Here is an 18,935-nt window from a genome sequence, read left to right as displayed (position 1 = left end):
ATCATAAAACAAGTCAGTCATATGACTAACCTGATTTTTTTGCTTTGGTCAAGTGAACGCTGTGGTCATTAAGCAAACCAATGGTTTGCTATGAGTGCAGTTTAAGTAAATGACAATCTTCGACTAAATCAGGAGAAGGCAACCTTGGCTCTTTTATGACTCGTGGACTTCAGCTCCCAGAATTCCTGAGCCAGCCATGCTGCGGGGAAAGGGAGAGGTTTCCAAGCTGAGTCATGCTGGCTCAGGAATTCTGGGAGTTGAAGTCCATGAGTCATAAAAGAGCCAAGGTTGCCTACCCCTGGACTAAATGGTCATAAAATGCAGCTGCAGCTGAAGTTTAGTTACATGACTGGGGAGGGGCAACCATTAGAAGTTCTCATATATGGCTTTTTTTGTTTTATCTATATATAAAATACAAAGAGAAATAGAAATGGGAAATTAGGGGAAAAGGGGAAAGAAAATGCAAGGGAAAGGTAAGGGAAAAAAGAAAAAAAAATGGCATTGACTTCCGACTCTTTTTAGCACAGTACAGGATAGAAACACTCCAGCGTCAACTTTTTGCTTTTACACATCGGTATACAACTAGCCATAACGACAAATCTATTTAATCGGCAAAAAGCGCAAAATCCGGAAGTGATATCCAAACAAAAAACGTACTTGAGTATATTCTCCTCTTTGAATAAAATAATCAATCTAACCATTTCTGCTTTTATCTTCTTGTAAATTGAGAACTACCTGTATTTCATTTTTGTAATTATTTGACTTTTTATATATATAATACATAGCACCACACATGATTGGACTGTATTTGCCAGCAGAGTCAAGTGAGGCATTTTTCTGAATATTTGAGGTGCAAAGCCCAAAGATTTTTCTTCTCATTGCTCTGGGGCAACAGCATAGCTAAATATTGCTGGCTACAACTGACTACAAAAAAAAAGACTGAGAGAAGTTTTCCAAGCAAAAAGCTGAATGGTGTGTGTGTGTGAGAGAGAGAGTGTGTGTGCACCTCCTCTCATTGCTGCCAGCTGCTGTGATGAATGAAATAGACCTTGGCTGTTTGTTACATCAGCAGTTGTGGCTAAACTAAGCAATCCATCTTAAACCATAAGGCTAGAGTTCCTAATATCTCGTTCCATAGGCTGCTGGGCTGTGATGTCTTATTCCTTGCTAATAGCATTTGCATTCCTTAAGTGGGAAACTCTGATGGATTAATTGCTGTGATTAATCAAGTGGTGCTTCCATCACCAGTGAAGAGGCAGAGAAATGGAAACAGATTTTAATTGCAAGCTGGGCAGGGCACTCAAACACACCACACACATATCAACGGTGGGAAGAGTGACAAATGGGGATGCAGGTGACTTTTACAGACTTTTGCACAGATTGCTTTTAGAAAGTCTGAAGTCTGCCTTGGGAACCACTGCTTCGGTATCGATCAGAAGGTTTTGCCTTGTGGACCCAGATTTAAGAGATAGGCAATAGCACAACAGTAGAAGACCTGAAAAGGCTGAAAGGGGGAACCAGGCTGGTTCAGGGATGAAGAGGTTGAGGTTCAAATCCAGCCTAGGGCAGAGAAGCTCATGAGTGGCATTGGCCCAGTTATCCTCTCTTAAGCCAACCTACCTCACCAGGTTGTTGGGAGGATATTGTCAAGGATGAAACTTTGGCAGTGACGTGCCTCTGCGTTTCAATTTGCCTTTAGATTAAAAGGGGGAGAGGGAAGTGTTACTTTCAAGTGGGTTAGATGGAGAAACTAAACTTCTTCGATTTAGCTGCAGACCGTGAGAGCCTGAAGCCTTGTCAAGGACACCAAAACAGGTGTGGATTTGAAGCAGATGGTTCCCATAACAAAGTGGACTTGTTGATATGGGTTACGTAAGACGTTGGGGGTTTGGCTGGGAATACTATTGTTTAAGTCTACAAGTTGGTGTTGGAACCTCAGAGTTAGTTTTGTTTCGACCTTACCATGCCGTATATTCAATAAACAGTAAGATTTTCAGAAACGGGATGAACCTGGAGTTTTATTTGGATTCTCAATCTGGATGTTGACTGATAAAATGAAAGATCTAAGCTACCTCGAGCTGTTGAAGGAAAGTTGACATCTGACTCTTACAAATAATAAATAAACAAGAATAGCAAATGCCCCGAAAGGTAAGGAAGAAAGATTTGAAAAGAGGTAGTCTTCAATTTACGACCATTCGTTTAGCAAGTGTTCGAAGTTACAATCGTCCTGAAAAAAGTGACTTATTATTGGTCTTTGTACTTACGATCGTTGCAATGTACCAGTGGTCACGTGTTCAAACTGTGGGCGCTTGGCAACCAGCACGGTATTTGCAACAGTTGCAGTGTCCCAGGGTCATGATGATTGCCATTTGCGACCTTCCCAGCAAAGTCAATGAGGAAGTTGGAATTTGTTTAACAACTTCATGATGCGCTTAATGACTGAAAGCGACTCACTTAACATCCACGGCAAAAAAGGTCATAACAGTGGGTATGATTCACTTAATGACTGCCTTGCTTAACAACAGAAGTTCCAGTCCCAATTGTGGTCATAAGTCAAGGATTACCTGTAAATATTCATTGATTGTATGGTGGTTAAATAAAGGTCAAAGAGACTTGAGGTTGAAGTCTCCCATCAAAGTCTCTCTGTATGATCCTTTGGAACAATCATAAAGGAAAAAGGAATCCAGGTAGTCCTCAATTTACGACCACAATTGAGCTCCAAATTTCTCTGGGTAAGTGACACAGTTTTTAAGTAAGTTTTCCCTCAATTGATGACCTTTCTTGCCACAGTTGTTAAGTAAATCACTACAGGTTAAGTTAGTTACATAGTTGCTAAGTGAATCTGGCTTCCTCATTGACTTTGCCTGTCAGAAGGTTGCCAAAGGGGATCACATGACCTCAGAACACTGTAACCGTCATAAATATGAGTCAGTTGCTAAGTTTCTGAATTTTGATCCCGTGGCCATAGGGATGCTACAATATCCGTAAGTGAAAAATGGTCATAAGCAGTGCTTTTTTTCTTTAAAAAAAAAAGGTGCCGGAACTCACATGGATCTTAGCATGTTGTTATGGTTCCGGCTAATGAAACACTTGAACTATGGTGCTGGAGAAGACTCCTGCGAGTCCCTTGGACTGCAAGGCGTTCCAACTGGTCAGTCCTGGAAAAGATCAACCCCGACTGCTCTTTAGAAGGCCAGATCCTGAAGTTGAAACTCAAGTACTTTGGCCACCTAATGAGAAGGAAGGACTCACTGGAGAAGAGCCTAATGCTGGGAAAGATGGAGGGCAATAGAAGAAGGGGACGACAGAGAATGAGGTGGCTGGATGGAGTCACTGAAGCAGTAGGTGTGAACTTAAATGAACTCCAGAAGATGGTAGAGGACAGGAAGACCTGGAGGAACATTGTCCATGGGGTCGCGATGGGTCGGACACGACTTCGCAATTAACAACAACAAAATGAAACACTTCAAAGAACTTCCGACGGGGGGGGGGGAGTTATGTGTGAAGATCAAAAGTTTCCTTCCTCTTTCTTTCCCCTGGCTTTGCCCCCACCCCCTTCTGCTCTGGTTATCCTTACCAAACGTCCTGGAGGGAACATGCTGATAATTTATCTGCTCAGAGGAAGAGAACTTAGATCTTAGCATAAAGCCTCCGTTGTGCCTGTGCCGACATTTTGTAACAATAAAAGACTTAGGAAAATCAATGCCTGGAAGTTCTTTGAAGTGTTTCATTAGCCGGAACCATAACACGTCATACAACCCGCCTTGCCTACCCTACAAGGTTCCATTCAAAAAAGGTGCCGGAACTCCGTTCTGGGCGTTCTATGAGAAGAAAAGCCCTGGTCATAAGTGCCATTGTAACTTCAAACAGTCACTAAACAAATTGTTGTGAATTGAGAACTAACTGTACAGAATAAACCCCTTATGTGTGAGTTTCCAGATTTACATGGCCTAGGGATTATGGGACTTGTAAACCTGTGGTGGCCAACCTTTTAGAGACTGAGTGCCCAAACTGCAACCCCAAACCACTTATGCATCGTCAGGTGCCGGGTGGGTGTGGCCCATTGGCTGGGTATGGCCCATTGGCTGGGTGTGCCCATTGGGTTGGCGTGGCTGCGGTAATAATGGCAGACTGGGTGGGACTAAAAAGTTCAATCAATCAATTCCAACTTTGCAAGATCTTTTTTTTCCCGCGAGAAGTTGAAATTGACTGATTGATTGAACCTCTTTGTTTTTGTACACAGCGGCAGAGGCCTAAAGCGAAAAGGTTTTATAAAACCCAGCTGAAGGCCTAGGACTGGGGCAATGGCGTGCGTGCCCACAGAGAGGGCTCTGAGTGCTGCCTCTGGCACCCGTGCCATAGGTTCGCCACCATTGATCTATAAGGTACCAGATTGGAAAAGACTGTTCTAGTAGGCTTTCATTTTTAAAATTCAGGGTTTATAGTCTCTTCTTCCCTGGTTTCTGCTCTTCCATTCAGCCAAAAAACCTCATCACTAAGAAGGAGCTGTTGACTATGGACCCCGACACAGAAGACGACCACCTGATCTATGAAATAACAACGGGACCCAAATATGGTTACGTGGAGAAGAAACTGCAGCCGGGAAGGAGGGTGACTACCTTTACACAAGGTATAAGCCACGTTGGCATTTGCTCTTTGGTGTCGTGCCTCTTTACTAGCGCTGTCCTTTTCTCTTGGAGGAGTGGAAGGAGAGGCTGAATGAACCTGGATAATATAGAGAAGATTGAAGATGACCCGCCGATTTTATTGGCAACAAACCCACTTGGGGAAAAATAGCAAAGCAGAACGCTGAATTTAACAACCAGGGAAAATGTCTATGGAGATTCCCAGCCATCCAGGTCATGGTTGTCCCAAAGGTGCTTTTCCAAAAAGGCAACTGGACTTCCATGATTTTTTTCTTGAAAAAGCTTCTTCCAAGAAGATTCAGAACTGAAGAAGCTTCTTGGATGAGAAACAAAGTGTGTCTGAGGGAAAAAACGAAGGAAGTCCAATTGCCTTTTGGAAAAGCATCTTTGAGATGACAATCAGGGAAGACATCCGGAGATCCATCTTCGTGTTTTCTGTTCATGTTGGTTGCTATCACTGCTTGGATTCCTACCTCATTGTGAACCATGGTTTCTTTAACCACAGTGGTTCGACCAAGCCACAGTTGGAGGACATCATGCAGTAGGCCAGGGGTAGGCAACCTTGGCTCTTTTATGACTCGTGGACTTCAAATCCCAGAATTCCTGAGCCAGCATAGCTCAGTTTGGAAACTCTCCCTTCCCCTCAGCGTGGCTGGCTCAGAAATTCTGGGAGTTGAAGTCCACGAGTCATAAAAGAGCCCAGGTTGCCTACCTCTGGCCTAGGCCTAGGCCGCTTTATGACTCGTGGACTTCAACTCCCAGAATTCCTGAGCCAGCCTGGCTCAGCTTGGAAACTCTCCCTTTCCCCTCAGCATGGCTGGCTCAGGAATTCTGGGAGTTGAAGTCCACGAGTCATAAAAGAGCCAAGGTTGCCTACTCCTGCACTAGGCTAAGCTCTAACCTGGTTTACAAATTAGGATTTTTGGATTGACCCAGCATGCAGAGACAAAACCTAACGTCACTATGGCTTATTGCTAACCATCCAATCCCACGGGGTTAACTATATCACATGAGGACGTTGATAGAGTTAATTTTTCTCTTTTATTTCTGAAACTCCCAACTCCTCAAAACCGATAGGGAATGTCTAAAATTCTTAGATTCAAAGAAAAGAAGAAATATTTACCTTCTGTATCAAGGTTCAGTTGATACAATTCTTCTCTAATTTCAGTACTTAATTTTTTATGCTGCTGTGGTTGCAGTCTGGTGCTTTCTTCCATTTTTTTTAAAAAAAGTCCTAAAATATCTTTTTGAAACTCAATGACTGGTATTCTGAGAGTGGCCAGATAGATCCTTAGCAAATAATTAAAATATGGTCAGTTTGATTTTCCCTTTCCTAATGAGGCACAAAATAGAGTTTGTTTTTATGGGTTGCTCACTGGAGTCTGCAATTTCATCTAATGCTGCAGCCCCTAAGAACTTTGTTTATCTGGTCATCCTTAGTTGAGGCTCTGTTAGGCTTTAGATGAAATGAATAGTGTTCCCCAGCATGGATCATTTTATAAAAATTTTGCATTTATTAGCTGAGATAGGGTGAAATCCCTTTTGAGCAACAGGGATTGTTCTGTAGCCAGATTAGATTAGCATGGAGGCTATTATCGTGGTTTGCAAGGGATGTAAAAAATGACCTTTGATTCCTGGATTAATTTGTTGAAGTCTTTTTCTAACAGAGGACGTGAATTTGGGATTGATCCAATACGTGCTACATGAAGAGAATATTCAAAGGACAGAAGATAGTTTTCAGTTTCTGGTGAAGGACAGCAAACCGAGCATTGTCACTGATAATATCTTCCATATTCAATGGTCCCTTATCAGCTTTCAACATATGAGGTACCTCACTTATCACCGTTTTCTTAATACAACGCATAAATTTAAATTATTCAGCCATTTGACTGAATTATTACGATTGCCATAGCATGTTTATAGTCAGCAGCTAGCAAGTTCCTTCTTTCTTATGGATTGTGGTTTTCATGTACCTTATTTCAGAAAAATTAATATTTTAAGTAAACCACATATGAAAAATCACTTTGAATCAGAGTGAAAATTTCTGGAATGTCATGTGACCCAGTGTTTCGTATGCTGTTGCTAGAAAGCAAAGATGCTGGAAATAACGGAATAACAGAATAATATAGTTGGAAGGGATCTTGGAGGTCTTGTAGTCCAACTCTCTGCTCAAGCAGGAGACACTTACCATTTCAGATAGATGGATATCCAATCACTTAAAAATTTCCAGTGATGGAGCATCCACAACTTCTGGAGGCAAGCTGTTCCACTGATTAATTGTTCTAATTGTCAGGAAATTTCTCCTTAGTTCTAGGTTACTTCTCTCCTTGATCAGTTTCCATCCATTGCTTCTTCTCCTGCCTTCTGGTGCTTTGGAGGATAGCTTGACTCCCTTTTCTTTATGGCAACCCCTTAGATATTGGAATATTGCTATCATGTCACCCTTTGTCCTTCATTAAACTAAACAAGAAAGTGACAAGGAAATCGCAAGCATCTCATGTAGGACAAGAGAGATGCAAATGGACCATGGATGAAAAAGTGGACTTAGATGTTCATTTGTTGAACAAAGCATTTCCCATTCATTTTTACCTCAGCTGGTATATTTATGTGTGATTTGTTGATAATATGCTCCAAGAGGCTTTATTTAACCTACCTGGTGTTGCATCTGGGCTTTTGCCAAGTTGAATTTCGTTGCATTTCTCTCTTATTTTCCTTCTTTTTTTCCTGGAGTTGAATTACATGAATTTGATTAGATTGAATTGCCCCAAATGGAGGCAGATTTCACATTTTCAATAAAACAAAAGAAAGCAAGCACCTTTAACTGAATTAAGTTGTCATAAATTGGAAGTTAACTTCTTAATTTGCTACTGGGAACAATAGACTAAAAGACACAACAGGATAAGCTTCCTAATAGAAGTCTGACATAAATACCAAATTGAGGACGACTCATTCCAATGCATTCCTTTGTGATCTGCAAATCTTGGGTTGTTCCTATTCTGTGACCTGAAGGAAGCCATTTCTGTCCCTCTTTCTTTCCAGCTACAACATCAGTGAAAAAGCCGGTTCCATCAGTGTGGCTGTGAAGAGGGCAGGAAACCTCAAACAATACGCTATTGTCCTGTGCCGTACCGAACAGGGAACGGCCACCTCCGATTCAAGTTCTCAGCCAGGGGAACAGGACTACCTTGAATATGCTAGCCAGGTGGGTGCAGGAAATTCATTGTATAGCCCAGTAGAAGTTCTGGAACCAAAAGACTTGTCTCAGTTAAGGAGCACTGGGCTAGACTACCTCCTAGCATGATCAGGAAATTATGTTGAGGCAACAGTCATCCCTGAAGATCAAGCTTCTGTCTGTTTAGGGCCAGGGTCTCCACACTTGGCAACTTTAAGACTTGTGGACTTCAATTCCCAGAATTCCTCAGCCAGCCATGGAATTCTGGGAGTTGAAGTCCACAAGTCTTAAAAGGTGAGTTGAAGTTCACAAATCTTAAAATTGCCACGTTTGGGGACCCCTGGCTTAGGGAACTCAAAAGCTCATGTCAGAGTAGCCCAGCTATACTGAAATTCCATAAAAAGGAATTTCTTACCCTGCGTTCAGGAACAGGGGACTTGAGTTGGCAACTGGAACATTCTCTGAAGGAGTGGCTTCAAAACACAATAGCCCTTGTGGCTGAGGAATTATGGGAATTGAAGTCCACATGTTCAGATGGTGCTCACTGAAGACAGTTGCTACACCCAACTGTCTGGGGACGTTTGGGAAGTTTAAATTTTATTTCGATTCATGACACCCGAGCTCTAGTATTTCAATGGCAAGGGGAAGTGTATCATGGGATATGATTAATGAAGCATGAACAATGAGTGCTTAAGACGGGCAGTTAAGGTTTGATTTGACCCATACATGGAGCCAAGATTATTACAAGTCTTAAAAAATATTTCACTATCCCAGGGCTAGGCAAACTTGGCTCTTTTATGACTCGTGGACTTCAACTCCCAGAATTCCTGAGCCAGCCATGCTGAGGGGAAAGGGAGAGGTTTCCAAGCTGAGCCATGCTGGCTCAGGAATTCTGGGAGTTGAAGTCCACGAGTCATAAAAGAGTCAAGGTTGCCTACTCCTGCACTATCCTGATGCTCATACGAATAGTGCAAATCTGTCAGTCCTAGTAAAGACAGAGTATTCACTGACTTTAGAAAATCTTTTTCCACCTCTGGGTGAAGTTCATGTCCAGCCCTGCTGTCACTTTTCATCCCATCCAGGTGCAGTTTGATGAATGGGAAGACTTCAAAACCTGCACCATTGTTATCAATGATGATGATGTCTTTGAGGGGATAGAAAGCTTCACCGTTGAGCTGAGTATGCCAGCCTATGCCTTGCTGGGGGACATGACTGAAATCCAAGTCTTCATTAACGATGCAGAAGATGAGCCCACCCTGCAGTTTGACAAAAAGGTCTACCACACCAGTGAGAGTGCTGGCATCCTCTCTGTCCCCATTGAAAGGAAAGGTTTGTTGACATAGAGGAACAAAAGTTAGCTCTTACCTCTGCCCATAGAAGGCAATCATGTTTAGCTCAGGCTGCAGAGAGTCCTCAACTTAATGATCCTTTTTGAGTCCAAAATTTCCATTGTTTTTGTTTTTTTAAACATTTGATTGTTTTTTTACAATAACAATCTCCAGTGCCTGGTGTGCAGTGTGTTGTCTTGGTTTATATATTTGAAAAACAACAAGAAGAATAGTTAATTAACAGTCAATAATGATCAATTTTGATAATTCCATAATCGGTATATTGATTAATAATATATTTCTTTGATCTTCCCTTTTCCCAATTATGTTCTCCTTCTTTCAACCCTAAACAGATATAATTCTTAATATTTTCAATGTATAATTGATTAAATGTAAACATTTTTTCATGTTTGTACAGATGATGATAACATCTATGGATAACGTTTTTTTTAATCAGCTTATATTATTCTTATAGAAATCATCTCATTAGTTCACCATGGATCCTATTTTCATGGTTTCTGTTTAAGCTTAATTTCCCCTTTATATAAAACAATCCATTTTTATCAGTCATCGTTTAGTTCAAGGCTACAGAGAGTCCTCAACTTAACGATCACAGCTGAGCCCAAAATTTCCATTGTTAAGGAAGACGATTGTTAAGTCGTGAGTTTTGTCCCATTTTATGACTTCACTTGCTGTGGTTGTTGAATGAATCACGGCAGCTCTTAAGTTACTAAAACATGGTTGTTAAGTGAATCTGGCTTCCCTGCTGACTCGGCTGGTCAGAAGATCACATAATGAGCCGAGGTGGCGCAGCAGTTAGGGTGCAGTACTGCAGGCCACTTTAGCTGACTGTGTTCAGCAGGTCAGCGGTTCAAATCTCACTGACTCAAGGTTGACTCAGCCTTCCATCCTTCCGGGGTAGGTAAAATGAGGACCCAGATTGTTGGGGGCAATGTAAATATATATATATATATATATATATATATATATATATATATATATATATATATACATACATACATATACATTGCTTACTGGTGTACACCGCTTAGAGAGCGCTTGCACTTAAAGCGGTATATAAGTCTCATAAATAAATAAATAATAAATAAATAACCCCAGGACATTGCAATCATTATAAATAGGAACCAGTTGCCAAGCATCCAAACTTGGATCACATAACCGTGGGGGGTGCTGTGTGAAAAAAAGGGCCATAGGTCGCTTTTTTCAGTGCTGTGATAAAGGTTGTAAGTCGAGGACTACCTGTATTAGATTGTCACTGTGGCCTTGTTCGCACCATTGAGGACTTTCAATGGTTTGTCTTACTTTTTTTTTTTTTTTTTTTTTTTTTTTTTTTTATTAAAAGTTTTATAAATTTTACAAAAAAAAACAAGAACAATACAGAACAAAAAACAACATATACAAAAGAAAAAAAAATTAAACAATACATATAAAAAAAACCCCCCACCCCACACCCCTCCCAAAAACCCTCCCTTCCCCCCCCCTGAGCTTCCCAGAGCAGAATATAGGCTTAAGAAATAATAATAAAAAAAAAAAAAAAAAAAATAAAAATAAAAATTAAATTAAAAACTTTATATTTATATATATAAAAAAGATATCTATAATATATATAAAAATAAAACTTATGAAAAAGCTATATAATATTTTTGTATACCCAATCTAAATTGTATAAATTTTATCCATTTGTCCCAGATAGCAAAAAACTTCTCTTGCGTTTGTTGCTTTAAGAAAGCCGAAATCTTTGCCATTTCTGCCAGATAAGCTACTTTAAAAAACCATTCCTGCAATGTAGGCAAAGATTCCTTCTTCCAATATTGTCCAATTAACAGCCTCGCGGCTGTGATCAAGTTTAACATCAATACAACCTCCTTTGTATCACAATCTGTAACAATACCTAACAAAAATAATTGCGGAGTAAATTTTACCCTCCTTCTAAAAATTCTCTGGATATTCCACCATATTTTGATCCAAAATGCTTTTATCTCTCTACATGACCACCAAATATGATAATAGGAAGCCTCCTTATAACCACATCTCCAACATTTAGGTTGCACGTCAGGGTACATGTAAGACATTTTTTGTGGATCAAGGTGCCATCTATAAAACATTTTATAAAAATTCTCCCTTAGATTCTGTGCTTGAGTAAATTTGACATTTCTCACCCAAATAGTTTCCCAGGTGTCCAATGAAACTGGCTCACCAAAGTTCTGCGCCCATCTAATCATACAATCTTTAATTAGTTCCGTTTCTGAGTCCAATTCAACTAAAACCCCATAAATTCTCTTAATGTGGGTTTGTCTTTGATCCTTCAGTTGCTTAATAAGATTTTCATCTTCTCTAAGAAAACCCACCTTACAATCCATCTTCCATCTATCTAGTAGTTGCCTATATTGGAACCAAGAATAAGTAAAATTTTCTTGTGCTAATTCTTCCCGTGATTTTAATTGCCAGTTTTGTCCATCCCATTTAAGTAACTGTCTGTAAGACACCATATCCATTTTAACCCCTCTTTTTATTCCTTCTATCGCATGCCAAGGTATAGCCCATAATGGTACTTTAAAATCACTTTTATAATATTTTCTCCAAATCCTAAGTAAAGAAATTCTTAAAATATGAGATTTAAAAGCCCAATCTATTTTTTTATTAAATATTAAATAGGCATGCCACCCATAAAGTAAATCCCATCCCTCTAGATAAAGTATCTCAGAATTTGTCAAATTTACCCAGTCACTAATTAATGTTAAAACCACCGCATCATAATATAATTTCAAATTTGGTACCTTGAGTCCGCCCCTCTCACGGAAGTCTTGCATAATTTTGAACTTAACCCTTGGTTTTTTCCCTGCCCAAATAAATTTATTGAGACCCTTCTGCCACTCATTTAAATTAATCTCATTTTTCAAAATTGGTAACATTTGAAACAAAAAAAGAAACTTGGGTAGAATATTCATTTTTATCACTGCAATTCTTCCCATGAGGGATAATTGCAGCTTTTCCCAATTCTTCAAGTCTTTCTGTACCCCGACCCACAACCTTTCATAATTATTTTTAAATAGTTTTGCATTAGAAACAGACAGCATCACCCCCAATGGTTTGTCTTACTTAATGCACCAGTGGGCGGCGTCTTTATCAAAAGCGGCCCATGGACATTCCGTGATCACCACAAGGAAAGAAGACTTAGGCCTGATCGGATTAAAGCAAATCCGGTGTCTTCATCTTTAACTCCATGTATAGAATGTATGGTGGATTAAAAAGATAAAAAGATTGAATGTTAAAAAGATTGAATGTTAAAGTAACTAGGATGTGTATAAACTAAAAATGATGGATAAATGAAAGAAAAGTTATTTTTATTTAATCGATATAATAAGAATTGTATTAGTTTAAATATGAGACAGTAAATACTGAGGGGAAAAGAAGGGAAATATTTAATGTAGTAGTTTGAGATCTGTACTAAAGATATTTGTATGTTATTGAATTATTGACCAACTCAGCCGCCATGGTGCTTTTCAAATATTTAAATGTAAAACTAGAAAAATCAATAAAATGTTCTTTAAAAAAAGAATGTATGGTGGAATCTCCAGCTAGAGTGGGGAGAGGGATGAAGGGGGGGGGGAAACTTAAAATCCTTGCATAGCAAAAAGTGAGGTAGGCTTTACGTCCCCCAGAGTCCATGAAGCTTTATCTGACTGTTCCCAAGAGAATACAGTCAGTCTGGTGAGATTCTTGTAAATAGGCATGTAGCAATAAAGAAGTAACTTTGATATCTATTCACAGGATGTGCCTGGTTCCTTGCGCCTGACAAATTTGATTTTTTGGGGGGATTTTTTCAGGTGGGAAGCTGCACCTGCAGCAGAAGTGTGTGAACAGCTATGTTTTTTTTTTAAATATTCCCATCTTTCTTTTCTTTTTTGCATGGAATTCTCCTTTTAAAAAGGAAAAAGACACTCAATGCTCAATAGTCGAATTCCATACCTTTGCATAATTTTCCAGGCTGTGTTCTCCTCTTCTCCGGGGAAAGGGACCCAACAGCAGGGGCATTTAGGTTTGAGTGAAAAATAACTATATCCTCTAAAAAATAAGGAAGGAAGGAATTGGGTTGGAGGTTGTATTGAAGAATGTAGGAAGGACTTGGATAAATATGAAAAGGTTGACAACTATTGCTTGAGTCCAAGTTATTGCTCTTTGCTTCATTGCTTTTCAAACATCGCCCTTCGGTTTTCTTAAGAACTTGTTGAGCTTATCTCTGTGAAAAGACTATTTTTTTAAAAGACTGAGTATCCTCAGAGTACCAGGTAGGTTCATGCAACGTGACTTAAAGGCACAATAGGGCTCATCCAGCATGTCATGAATGTACATCAAGAACATACTCAGAACTTGATGAGGGATGAACCCCTCAAGTAATACCGTATTTTTTCTTTCTTTTTTCTTTTGTGTTTTGTTTTTTGACATAAGAAATATAAAAATGTTGGGATGGTTTATATAAAAGAAATGTTTTCTTTGTTTATTTGTTTTGCTTTTTTTAAGATATGAGAAATGTAAAAGTGTTGGGATGGCTTGTATGAGAAAAAAAGACTTAAATACTTAAGTGTAACTAATTTTGAGAAAATCTTAACCAGCAAGAATGCTTTGAATATTGTGTGGGAAACAAATTTAAATAAGAATTTTGTAAACAGGATCTATGACGAGGCAATCAAGATGATCAATTAGAAAAGAAGCTTTATATTGACGTGGTTCTTATTTGCAGAAACCTGAGAAAAATGTTTATATCTAATTGTGATTTATTCAAATAATAAGAAATGTATTAATTTAAGGTTAGCAAAAGAGAATATTGTTGGAAGAAGAGAATATCAAGCAAAGCCATTATATGGGCTATAGAATTATAGAAATGAATTGATACTGATTGTTTTGTAAATATTAACCCAGACAACACGCTGTTTACCAAATATTAAGGTGATTATGTTACAAATCAATAAAACATATTTTTTTAAAAAAGAACATACTCAGAACTTTTTGCACCAAAAGTCATTAGTGATTCAATTTAGAACATTTAAACAAAATACAAACAATTGTAAAATTAGAATTTAGGTGGGCCGTCAAATTTCTCAGCAGAAATTTTTAAGGAATTCACTAAAAGGATGAACAATTTAGAAAAAGCTACCAGTAAAAATGCTGGACTAGCTACAGGTTGTCCTTGAGTTATGACCACAATGGAGCCTGCCCATTACAGTCTTAAACTGTAATGGTAGTAAAATTGGTTGGTCACAGGAAACCTTTTTTTGCGGTGATTGTTCAGCGGTCATTAAGTGAACACCATGTTGTTAAGCGAACCCATTGATCACCATGGCGTGGTTTTGCCAAAAATCAGAAGTATGCACTGGTTTTTAGCAAAACTGCTGTAAAACACAGGATTGCAACGATGGGAGGCTCTCAACGGTCGTTAATGGGGGCCTGTTGCGACCACATGATTACAGCGAAGGGATCGGTTGTAACCTCAAACCACTCATAACCTGAGGACTACTTGTGTTTTCAATAGGGATTCCTCAGCTTTGTTGAAATTACAGCTCCCAGATTTCTAGGTCAGGTAGTCCTAATCACAACCTGGGAAGACTAATAATAATAATAATAATAATAAAAAATTAGTCAATTGCAAAAGGCGGCCTTACTAGGAACTGCTTCCATCCTGCGACGATATCTGTAATACCATCAAACATCCACATCTGCCTATCCCAGATCCTGGGTAAGGACTCGATAGGTAGACAAAATGCCAAATCCAATCTGAACATCTGGCTGACTGTGCGATGATCCATAATAATAATAATAATAATAATAATAATAATAATAATAATAATAATAATAAGCACCTGCAACATAACACCCCAGACTTAACAATTGTCGATAAGAAAGACAAAAAAGTCTGGATAGTGGATGTGGCAGTGCCTGGAGATAGCAGAATAGAAGAGAAAGAACTGGAGAAGATAACAAAATACAAAGACCTACAAATAGAAATAGAAAGACTGTGGCAAAAGCAAGCAAGGGTAATACCAATAGTCATAGGCTCCTTGGGTGCAATCCCAAAACAACTGGAGCACCACTTGAACACAATTGGCATTGACAAATTCTCTATTAGTCAATTGCAAAAGGCAGCCTTATTAGGAACTGCTTCCATCCTGCGACGATATCTGTAATACCATCAAACATCCACATCTGCATATCCCAGGTCCTGGGTAAGGACTCGATAGGTAGACAAAATGCCAAATCCAGTCTGAACATCTGGCTGACTGTGCGATGATCGATAATAATAATAATAATAATAATAATAATAATAATAATAATAATAATAATAATAATAATAATAATAAAGTTGGAAGGGATTTTGGAGGTCATCTAGTCCAACCCCCTGCTCATGCAGGAAACCCTATACATATATTACATCAAACCGAGCTAAATAGCAATACACATACAAACAGGAGAAAGAAAATGCATCAACCACTAATTTCATTCTGAATTATCTGCTTCTCTTCAACATACCCACGATCAGGATAAAATGACAATAAAATATTACATTTTATCAAAAGAATCTTGCGAGAAGTATGTTGGCCAATCATTTTTAATACAAAAAAATAAGCAGTATTCTTTTTTCTCTGCAATGTATTGTAGGAGATTCTAGCAGCATCGTCTCTGCCATATGCTACACCGTCTCCCAAACTGCCAAAGGCAGCAGCACATACGCCCTGGAGTCTGGCTCAGACTTTAAGTCCCGGGGAATGTCCAATGAGTACCGGGTCATCTTGGGGCCTGGTGTCACAATGACAACTTGCGATGTGAAGCTGGTTGATGACAGCGAATACGAAGAGGAGGAAGAATTTGCCGTTGCTCTCACCGATGCATCCGAGAATGCTCGCCTCGGAAGCATCGCTTCGGCTAAAGTTCTGATCAGCGGTCCCAATGATGCTTCTACTGTATCGCTCGGAAGTGCAACTTTTAGCATTAGCGAGGATGCAGGTATAATTACTGCTCTCTTTCAGCATGTTGTATTGTCCCGTTTACATTTAATGCACAAAATAGGTATCTGTTTCCCTGAAAGTAAGGCCTACCCTGAAAATAAGCCCTAGCTTGATTTTTGGGGGTGGGCCTAATATAAGCCCTACCCCAAAAATAAGCCCTAGTTTTGGGGTGAGGCACACATTTAAAAATCAAGCTGGGGTGGGGGTGTGGATCTGGCCCATGCACCTAGTACCCACCTCGCCAGCCCACTTCTTCTGAGGTGTCTTCTGCAGCCAGACCTGCATTTCTCAGTCACAGGCCTTTCCGGAAGGCCTCTGCAGCCGAGAACCGAGCTATGGATTGAATGAGTACTCCGCTGCAGTGTCCTTCCGGAAAGGCCTGACTGCAAAATGCAGGCCAGAATGCAGCTGCAGAATGAAGCTGCTCCTTCAGCCCCAGAAAAAGTGGGCTGGCTGGATGATGCTGTAAGACCTGGTGCCTCTTTTGGAAGCAAAAATAAATAAATAAATAAGACCTGATCTTATTTTCAAGGAAACCTGGTATACATATGGTCCTCTGCTTACAACCATTTGTTCAGTGACCATTTGAAGTTAAAACACCACTGAAAAAAGGGACATGACCACTTTTCACACTTATGACCATTGCAGCTTCCCTAGGGTCATGTGATCAAAATTTAAGTGTATCTAGACTGTATCTCTCCATTATATCTATCATCTATTTATCTATCTATCTATCTATCTATCTATCTATCTATCTATCTATCTATCTATTTATATATCTATATATCTATCAATCTATCAATATCTATATCAATATATATCTATCAATATATATATCAATATATATATATATATCAATATATATATCAATATATATCTATCAATATCTACATCAATATCTCTGTCAATATGTATCAATATCTATCAGAGAATGAGGTGGCTGGATGGAGTCCCTGAAGCAGTAGGTGTGAGCTTAAATGGACTCCAGAAGATGGTAGAGGACAGGAAGGCCTGGAGGAACGTTGTCCATGGGGTTGCGATGGGTCGGACACGACTTCACAATTAACAACAATAATATCAATATCTATATCTATTTATATCTCTGTCTGTTTGTCTGTCTGTCTGTCTATCTATCTATCTATCTATCTTATCTATCTATCAATCTATCTATCTATCTATCTATCTATCTATCTATCTATCTATCTATCTATCTATCTATCTATCTATCTATCTATCATCTATCACATTTCTACACCCTTCATTTCACCTATGTGATTCTGGACAGTTTATTATATGTATCTAGTTTGATTCCCTTCCATAAAGATGTTCATTTCCGAACAGTTTAAAGCGCATAGAAGTAAGGACGCACAGTGTCTTTTGGAAATGAGTTACAAGCAGCAATAATCTTCTCTGCTTTTATTTGAAATTAATTGCTTTCAAATCCTCCTTCCTTTCCTGCTAGGGATTATTGAAATCCCAATTACGAGGCACGGGTCTGATCTCTCCACTCCTACCTCTGTCTGGTGCGCCACTCGGACATCAGATCCACCATCTGCTACTCCAGGATTTGATTACATTCCCAGCTCCAAGAAGGTTGAATTTCGTCCAGGGAGAACTGAGGAGGTATGGCTATTTTTTTTCTAATTGTAATGGAAGGATTAGATCTCAGAGTACATCCCAGAAAAATTATTCTGAATGGCCGGTTCCTAGATTGAAAATTTTGCACAGCCCTAGATCACATGACACAGAACCTGGACAAATTTAGGACTGTCAAATGAATGTAGTCCTCTTTGTTTTATTAGGCATCTTGAAATGTGTTTTGGTATACTCTGATAAAATTCCAAATTATTCTGGTAAGCCTTACTTGGGACAGGAACCGGTAACCGTCAGCCAGTAGCTGTTGGGAGCTATCCAAGGGAATGATAGTGAAATGTACTTGTTTCGCACACACCTCTCCTCCAATTAATCCTCTCTTGAGACCCCTCAGCTCAGTATTATTATGTAGATCAGAATTAAAAAGCTAAGGGTCAAGTACAGACATATTTCTTTAGGGAATGCCTGCAAACAGATGTTGCAATCCATTTCATGCAGTGTTCCTCAAACTTGGCAACTTTAATTCCCTTTTCACACACACAAACACACACGGGAATTCTGGGAGTTGAAGTCCACACATCTTAAAGTTGCTAAGGTTGAGAAGCACAAAATCTAACGGTGCTGGCTGTTCCTTCCTCCTCTGAGGAAAGCAGGTACTTATAAATGAAAGCTAACACTGTTATTTAAAAAAATAAGATGCAGGTGGTTTTCGACTGACAACAATCTGTTTCGTGACCATTCGGAAAACCGATTTATGGCTGTTTGTCATGCTTAGGACCCTTGCAGCATCCCCATGGCCACGTGATCAAAATTCGGACATTTGGCCAACTGGCTCATATTTATGATGGTTGCAGTGTCCCGGGGTTACATGATCACCATTTGCAGCCTTCTGACAAGTAGTGGGGAACCAGATTCACTTAATCATGTGAATAACTCAACAACTGCAGTGATTCACGTAACAGTTGTGCCAAGAAAGGTTGTAAAACGGGGCAAAGCTCGCTTAACAACCCGCTTGGCCGTGGAAATTTTGGCCTCAGCTGCAGTCATACGTCGAAGACTGCCTGTGTTCTAAAACTGCTTTCTCTTTTCTTCCTCTCTTCCTCTCACGTACGTTTATACAGGGATGGTAGCATTTTTTATATGTAGGGCCCTTGATGGTATCGGGGGGGGGCAT

The 18,935-nt window shown here is 39.4% G+C and overlaps 1 protein-coding gene across 2 annotated transcripts in view; it reads left to right on the top strand.

Annotated features, from left to right (window-relative positions):
• The window catches only part of FRAS1 (Fraser extracellular matrix complex subunit 1), a 416,742-nt gene that overhangs the window by 345,751 nt on the left and 52,056 nt on the right, over positions 1-18,935 (top strand). For both annotated transcript variants that reach the window (XM_039318704.1, XM_039318705.1), the window contains 6 exons: positions 4,480-4,630; positions 6,314-6,473; positions 7,686-7,848; positions 8,901-9,147; positions 15,822-16,166; positions 17,631-17,791. In XM_039318704.1, the coding sequence (XP_039174638.1) occupies positions 4,480-4,630; positions 6,314-6,473; positions 7,686-7,848; positions 8,901-9,147; positions 15,822-16,166; positions 17,631-17,791 (1,227 nt within the window). The remainder of the gene's footprint in view (positions 1-4,479; positions 4,631-6,313; positions 6,474-7,685; positions 7,849-8,900; positions 9,148-15,821; positions 16,167-17,630; positions 17,792-18,935) is intronic.

This window comes from Crotalus tigris, unplaced genomic scaffold, assembly GCF_016545835.1.
Source record: "Crotalus tigris isolate CLP2741 ecotype Arizona unplaced genomic scaffold, ASM1654583v1 scf7180000021465.51407817327:1047546, whole genome shotgun sequence".
Taxonomy (NCBI): Eukaryota; Metazoa; Chordata; class Lepidosauria; order Squamata; family Viperidae; genus Crotalus; species Crotalus tigris.
This window is presented reverse-complemented; position numbering and strand designations above follow the sequence as displayed.